Source organism: Macrobrachium nipponense, chromosome 28 (genome assembly GCF_015104395.2).
Source record: "Macrobrachium nipponense isolate FS-2020 chromosome 28, ASM1510439v2, whole genome shotgun sequence".
NCBI lineage: Eukaryota > Metazoa > Arthropoda > Malacostraca > Decapoda > Palaemonidae > Macrobrachium > Macrobrachium nipponense.
Window position 1 is genome coordinate 27939682 of NC_087217.1, and position 8521 is coordinate 27948202.

Consider the following 8521-nt stretch of genomic DNA (forward strand, 5'->3'; position numbering starts at 1 on the left):
AGAGAGAAACCAAATCATTACATCCAGACCATTCTTCCAGTGACAGATTGAGTTCCTAGAGAGAGAGAGAGAGAGAGAGAGAGAGAGAGAGAGAGAGAGAACCAAATCATTACACCCAGACCATTCTTTCCAGTGACAGATCGAGTTCCTAGAGAGAGAGAGAGAGAGAGAGAGAGAGAGAGAGAGAGAGAGAGAGAGAGAGAGAGCACAACCCAAAATAATCTTTCCTTTTTCCTTTTCCTCCTTCCAGCGTCAAGGGAGACTCTGATTCCGGGTACATCCGCAGTCGCCTCTACGTAGCCAATGCCACTCCTCGTCACTCGGGGATATACTCCTGCTGGTACAGCAACTACTCCAGCGATACGGTCACCGTCCATGTCATTGCAGGTACTCAAGGTCAACCTTGGTCATGAGGGTATCAGTAACTTCAATAGGGGCGTCTATAAGTCGTAGTAGAGGGCATTCATAAGCCCTAACTCTTACGATTCAGATTAGAATTGAATATAGCAGATTTTAGGTCGTAACTCTCACAATTTAGATTAGAATTCAATATAACATAGTAGATATTACCCCAAAGACCAAACACTGGGACTTATGAGGTCATCCAGCGCTGAAAGGGAAATAGAGAGTAAGAAGTTTGAAAGGTGTAACAGGAGGAAGACCTCAAAGCAGTTGCGTTATGAATCAATTGTTAGAAGAGGGTGGAAAGTAGGAGGGAAGAAAGAAAATACGAACGGAGGTTGGGTAAAGGGAATGAAAGGGGTTGCAGCTCGGGGCCGAAGGGACGCCGGAAAAAAACCTTAAGTAATGCCTACAATGCACCGCATGAGGTGTACTGACGGGACTACCCCTTACGATTTAGGCACGGATCAGGTACCTGGAATTGTGGGAATTAGTCTGGTTTAGGGGACGTCTTCATAGGTAGTCAAGGGAACTCTTTACAGTTATAGTGTTAATTAATCCTATTACAGGTAGGAGAGTCTTCGTAGGATATTAGGATTAAGTCTCAACCCAATAGGGTAATATTTCATTCCTGTAGTAGGATGTAATCTGGATCAGAAGACGATGCAGATGATCAAGGTAAACTTTTATAATCAGAGTAAGAATTAGCTAAAAAAAACTGGTAATTGGTAAAGTAGTACTTAATAAAAATCATCGTAATAGATTAATATATTTTTAAATACTACTGTAGGAATTAGTAAGAATTTATTGATATCGTGTGAAAAAATCCCTGGTGTTGTGAAGAGTGACCATTTATAGCTTTTATAGGAATTAGTTAGATTGTTATCATTATTATTATTATTATCATTATTATTATTATTATTATTATTATTATTATTATTATTATTATTATTATTATGATTCAGAAGATGAAACCAATTCATATGGAACAAGCCCACCGAAGGGGCTACTGACTTTTGCAATTTAAGCTTCCAAAGAATATATGTATTCATTAGGAAGAAGTAAGACGAGGTAAAGGCAAATACAGAAAATCATTAACAAATTAACAAATAGATAAGAATGTATCAAAATACAAGAAGAATAGCATTAGGATAGTAATACAATGCATCTTCGCTTGAACTACGGACGTTCCAATTGCACGACATCCTCAGGGAGTATGTTCCACATTCCAGCGGTGTGAGGAGGAATAAAGGACCTCTGGAACTGAGAAGTTCCTCAGGGAGGATCTTACAGATTAATCATTTATATTTTCAGCAGAAGTATTGTCAGGAGAACATGACGTCATTGGAGATCAAAACATGCTTATAAAAGGGTTTGGACGCCCATCGTGTATCCAGTATTCCTTTTACTACCTATTTCTTTTAATAATTTGCATATAACAACTTGCATCTATCAAGTAATTATATAACTTTTAATTCAGTCAAGAGAGTAAATTTTTGTCAATATAGCTTCGGGAAGCATTGCTACGATGCACATTACATTTGATGTCAATTTCACGAAAGAATAAAGTTAGATTTTAAACTATAATGATCTACAGAATTGGTCAAACCTTACTTGCAGCTCTCTCTCTCTCTCTCTCTCTCTCTCTCTCTCTCTCTCTCTCTCTCTCCTCAATTTTCCTTTCCTTCGTCAGGCCATTAATGCGAAACATAAGCTGCAATATAAGTTACGATAATATCCCGGTTAATATGCTCGGCGCTAAAAAAGAAAAAAAAAAACTGAAAAGATTGTGGAGATATATTACCCTCGCCGGCTATTTGCACCCTGCTACTCTCTCTCTCTCTCTCTCTCTCTCTCTCTCTCTCTCTCTCTCTGTGCTCTTGATGTCTTCCGCTTAACTTTACAATCACCTTCGTCTGGAAAAAAAATAAAACATGAGAGAAGAGAAGACATTAATCTAGCAATCTCATAACGTCTTGTGGTTGTTGAAGGCCATAAAGAAAAAAGCTTCGTTCAGAGAGAGAGAGAGAGAGAGAGAGAGAGAGAGAGAGAGAGAGAGAGAGAGAGAGAACACCCTATCCTCTCAACTATTAGAGCCAGTGACAATCTTTCAAGCAAGAGTAATGTTTCGTCGTCCAAAACACGAGTTTGTATTGCTTCTGAATTAATCGTTTCTCTTCAGGGACGGTTTTTTTTTATCGAGAAATTTTTACTTTTATTTCTATTTTTTATTTTTTTTTACTTGTCTTTGGGAAAGACGTCGTGTTGCTGGAGGGCGTTGTGGGGTTGAGTCGGGGTTTGGGGTAGGGTGGGCATGTTTTTCGTGAGAGTGTTAAGGAATTTTTTTAACAATAAAGACTTGATTAATACATACACACACACACACACACACACACACACACACACACACACTATTATATATATATATATATATATATATATATATATATATATATATATATATTATATATATTATATACTGTATATATATATATATATATATATATATATATATATATACATATATATATATATATCATATATATATATATATACTATATATATATATATATATATACATATATATATATATATATATATATATATATATATATATATATATATATATACATATATATTATAGGTACTGCATAATATATATATATATATATATATATATATATATATATATATATATTATATATATATATATATATATAGATATATACATATACGGTATATATTATCTATATATATATATATATATATATATATATAGATATATATACATATACGTATATATATGCTATATATATATATATATATATTATATATATATATATATATATATATATATATACATACACACACAGACACCAAACATACTTTGGGTACACCATACACACAAACAGATAATCACTGATAAGAGCTTCTGGCCCCTACCGGGATTCGAACCTGAGCCCTTGCCTTGGAAACAACGATGACTTTAACGACTCGGTATCGATAAATAAATTTACATATATCTATATATATATATATATATATATATATATATATATATATATATATGTATATATACATATATATACATATATATATATATATATATATATATATATATATATATATATATATATATATATATATGTACAGAATAGAATGCATCCCAGTCATATCCCATTGGACCAGCAGCGGATTGCAGTCTCGTGTTCTTGGTCTGGAACAGCATCCCTTTTCCCTCCCTACCCCACCCACCCCCGGGCCTGATTTCATGCAGGTCTTGCCCGTCACGTTTTCGGCAGGGTCGTGTCGTCGCTCCCCCTTTTGCGGGGCCCGTCCGCATTTCTGATTTCGTATTGACACCCAAATTTGAGTTTTGGGGGAATTTTTTGGGGGCGATACTCTCATCCTCGTGGTTAGGCAGTATGGTGGTGGGTTAGTTGTGATTGACAAGAGATGTTGACATAGTATACTGCGTGGATTCTTCCAATTTCTTATTTTGGATTATGTAATATTTCATCTTTTTTATGCATTTATTCTTTCTTCATTTATTATTATTATTTTTTTATTTTTGGTCTATCACAGTCCTCCAATTCGACTGGATGGTATTTATAGTATTGGGGGGTTCCGGGTTGCATCCTGCCTCCTTAGGAGTCCATCACTTTTTTCACCATGAGCGTTGTTTCTAAGAGCACACTCTTCTGTATGAGTCCTGGAGCTACTTCAGCCTCTAGTTTTTCCAGATTCCTTTTCAGGGATCTTGGGATCGTGCCTAGTGTTCCTATGATTATGGGTACAATTTTCACTGGCATATCACATATCCTTCTTATTTCTATTTTCAGGTCTTGACACTTATTATTATTATTATTTTTTTTTTTTTTTTTTTTTTTTTTTGCTCTAACACAGTCCTCCAATTCGACTGGGTGGTATTTATAGTGTTGGGGTTCCGGGTTGCATCCTGCCTCCTTAGGAGTCCATCACTTTTCTTACTATGTGTGCCGTTTCTAGGATCACACTTTTCTGCATGAGTCCTGGAGCTACTTCAGCCTCTAGTTTTTCTAGATTCCTTTTCAGGGATCTTGGGATCGTGCTAGTGCTCCTATGATTATGGGTACGATTTCCACTGCATATCCCATATCCTTCTTATTTCTATTTTCAGATCTTGATACTTATCCATTTTCCCTCTCTTTCTCTTCAACTCTGGTGTCCCATGGTATTGCGACATCAATGAGTGATACTTTCTTCTTGACTTTATTATTATTTTATTATTATTATTATTATTATTATTATTATTATTATTATTATTATTATTATTATTATTGGCTATTTCAGCCGCGATTATTTTATATAGAAGTTTCTCTATTCTTCTTATCACTGACTTTTTCTTCTGCACTCGAACTGCTATTACGCCAAATGGGCATTCATGTCAAAAACTTGGTATTAGTGAAATTTGACAAATACCACGTTTTTTGACATGAATCTTCCATTGGGCGTTTTAATAGCCAATTTGAGTGCAGAAGAAAAGTCAGTGATAAGAAGAATAGAGAAACTTCTATACAAAATAAACGCGACTAAAATAGCCATTTATTTTCAATAAAACCTGTATCAATGAAGGTCTTCTCCCAGCATACTATTATTATTATTATTAATTATTGATTATTATTATTATTATTATTATTATTATTATTATTATTATTATTATTATTATATTATTGATAATGTGCGCCGTGGATTCTTCATTTTATTTTAAAAAAATTAAATTTGATTTTGCATAACTCTTCATCCCTTGCTTATTTATTTATTTATTTGTCTATTTATTTATTCATTTATTTATTTATTCATTTATATATTATTTATTTATTTATTCATTTACCACTTGTTTACTTTTGGTATTCTTAGCCGTGAGGAATCAGAAGTGATGGTGGGATTGCTGATTATCTAGTATGGGGAATTCAAATATTTGCTTGGAGTAATGACTATAAATTCCTCAATTTTTATTTCAGTCTTCAGTGTTCAAATTATGCATTCTTAACAGGTAATAACCAAATTAATCATAAAATCATATAATAGAAGATTCAGAGCCTGATGGTGTATTTTAGATGTCTTCTGTTATTCATCAGTTGTTTTTTTTATTTTTCCAGGAGAGAGAGATATCCTGGGCTGTTTATGCTCTCCCAGGGAAAATAAGATTCTCAGCTACTTATAATTTTCCAGGGAAGAAAAATATCCTCGGCTGTTTATGTTTTTCCAGGAAAGAAAGATATCCTTGGCTGTTTATGGCCTTCCAGGAATAATTAAATTCTCAGCTGCTTTTATCTTTCCAGGAAAGAAAGACCTCTTCGGCAGTTTCTGTTCTTCCAGGAAAAATGAGATTCTCAGCCGTTTTTATTTTTCCAGGAAAGAAATGTATCCTCGATGTGTCTGTTCTTACAGGGAAAATGAGAAACGAGATTCTCAGCTGTTTATATTTTTCCTGGAACGAAAGGTATCCTCTGTAGTTTATGTTCTTCCAGGAATAGAGAGATTGTTAGCTGTTTACGCTCCTCCAGGGAAAATAAAGTATTGTATGTTTATGTTCTTCCAGGAATAGCAAGCATTTTTTTCCAGGATAAAAGATATGCTCAGCTGTTTATGTTCTTCCAGGAATTGAGATTGTCTTAGGTGTTAACGTTCTTCCAGGAATAGAGAGATTATTAGCTTCTTACGTTCTTCCAGAAAAAAAAAAGAAATCCTCTGCTGTTTATGTATTTCCAGGAATATGGACATCTGCTATGGAGAGAAGTTCCAGGAAATAATATTTCCAGATAAATTATTTCCATTACTGTTTCTGTGGCCAGGATCTCACTACCCTCTTCCAGTAAATGTATACCTTTCCATTTGTGATCTTTCCAGGGGAGAACCCGGCAGAGCTGCACCACGATGCTGTTCCAGGCGATGAGGAGGAGGGGGAGGAGAAAGGGGAGAAGCAGAAGGACGGCGAGGCTCCAGTGCCTGCTGGAACCAGCGGAGGCATTTCCATATTCCAACACCATTCCAGTTTCCAGACAATCGGGCTGCCTTCCAAGTGCTTCTCGTTCCTGACCCTCTGGCTCGTTTCCTGGTCCACCATCTGGAATGACAGCTGGTTTGATGAGCCATTCACGGCGAGCTGCGGCGGCCCCCTGGCCATCTGCCTGCGCCATATTTTAGGCCTCTGGATGCTGCCGCCCTCTGCCTGCTGGGTGTACTCCCTCTTCTGCAGGAGTGCCTCGTCTTTCCTCAGATGATTAGGCTGAAGTGTCAGTGAATTCATTTTCCTTCTGGTTTCCTGGTTTCCTCTTGGTTGGACTTTTAGACTTCTTATGCTGTGTGGTGCGGTGTGGTGTGGTATGCATGGTAGGAAAAGGGTTGAATTATTCAGCCTGAATGAAATAGAGAGGTAACAGCCACAGAACTGAGGCAGAGACAGTACTCAAGAAGAAGAAGAAGAAAATGAAGACGAAGTGTTTCTGTATTAGGAGTGAATGTTAATGTTGTGATAAAATTCAGCCTGAATGAAATAGAGGTAACAGCCACAGAACCGAGGCAGAGGACAATACTCAAAAAGAAGAAGAAGAAGAAGAAGAAGAAGAAAAAGAAAAAGAAGAAGAAGAAGAGGAAGAAGAAGGGGAAAAAGAAGATGTGTTTCTGTGTTAGGAGTGAATGTTGTGATAAAGTTACCAGTGACTTTTCAATGGTAAATATATATGGAATGCTAGTAAAAAAAATTTCTGTGGATTATCTATGCTTTTTATTGAAAGAAATGTGACATTGTATTAAACAATTTATTGGGAAATAAATGTAATGCTAGGACTGATGTATTTATATACCATTTATCATTGTGTCTTAAGCAAAAGACGTGACAGTATAAGTTATCATTTCAGTTTTTATGTGAGTCACTGAAATGGAGGTACATAATAAACCATCTGCAAAAGGTCTTATGATTTATGTCTAACGTAGTAACTTATGAAGCCAAATTGGGCCAAGTCGTGATCTAGGCCTAAATTCTAATTACTTAATAATGGTGGCGAACATATTACCAATTTCCTAGAACTTGGAATTATAATTAGCAGCGTTTTAGGAATAATTATGTAAATTAAGAAGACAATTATCGAGGCACCTGAGCTCACGGCGTCAATAATTTCCAAGTATTTATTTTTATTTATTTATTTATTTATTTTGAAATGAGGATTTCAAGTGCTGATTAGTTTAAGGCTGTCTATAATTGGTGGCATCTGCTGATGTAGGGTGGTCAATAACTGTCTTGACTATTACAATTTCTTTATAAAATTGGACTAACAAGCAATATTCGGTTGCAAAAGACTAAATTTATGGAGGCAATAATAACAACGCAGATAGAAGAAGGACAAGAAGATAATGAAAAGTAATGAAAAAAGAAGATATAATGGAGATAACTTGAGGGATATACCAAAAGCTGACGAAGGCCTGAATATGCTGTTTTTCTGAATGAATTCATTGGTTCTGGATTGCAACTGATAAAAAAGAAAATTTAGGAGATAAATACACCTGGCCATGATGGAAGTACTGTGGAGAAGATTTTAAGTGAGAATAGAACGACACTTGATGTTATTAGTATTATTACATGGGTATCATTATTAACAAATTTAAGAATTTGAACTGACCAGCTTTAGTCGACTTGCTGAGGACTGGCCGTAAATGAATAATTTCTGAAATACAGTCCTCAATGAGAGTAATGATTATTAAAGTTTATTTAAAAAAGGTGGAATGAATAACAATGATTGAAGGATAACTGTAACTATTGGTGATTACTGGATTACAGATAACCTGTCATGAGATTAGAAAAAAACGAATCCACAGTTATGCATGAGTACAAATATATACTTAAAATAAATCTATGTAGAGAGATTCCAGGAATAGAACCTACAGTCATGTGTGGGTACACAGATTCCCTGAAAGCTCTCTGCATAGCTTCACCTTAAACATATTTGAATATATTTTTACCCACGCAGAGCCGTGGATTGGTTTCTTCATTGCTAGACTCATGCTACCATGAATGTTTTACAGGCATGGGTCAGTTCCTCGTTGGACGAGTGGGTTACTTGCTCCCCAACAGATCCGC

At 35.4% G+C, this 8521-nt stretch overlaps 1 protein-coding gene across 1 annotated transcript in view; it reads left to right on the forward strand.

Moving 5' to 3' along the window:
* LOC135201613 (uncharacterized) overlaps positions 1–7234 on the forward strand; it is a 90219-nt gene extending 82985 nt beyond the window's left edge. Inside the window, exons 7-8 of the mRNA XM_064230670.1 lie at positions 251–387; positions 6295–7234. Coding sequence (XP_064086740.1) covers positions 251–387; positions 6295–6668 — 511 coding nt within the window. The 3' untranslated portion in view covers positions 6669–7234. The remainder of the gene's footprint in view (positions 1–250; positions 388–6294) is intronic.
* The last annotated feature ends 1287 nt before the right edge of the window (positions 7235–8521 follow it).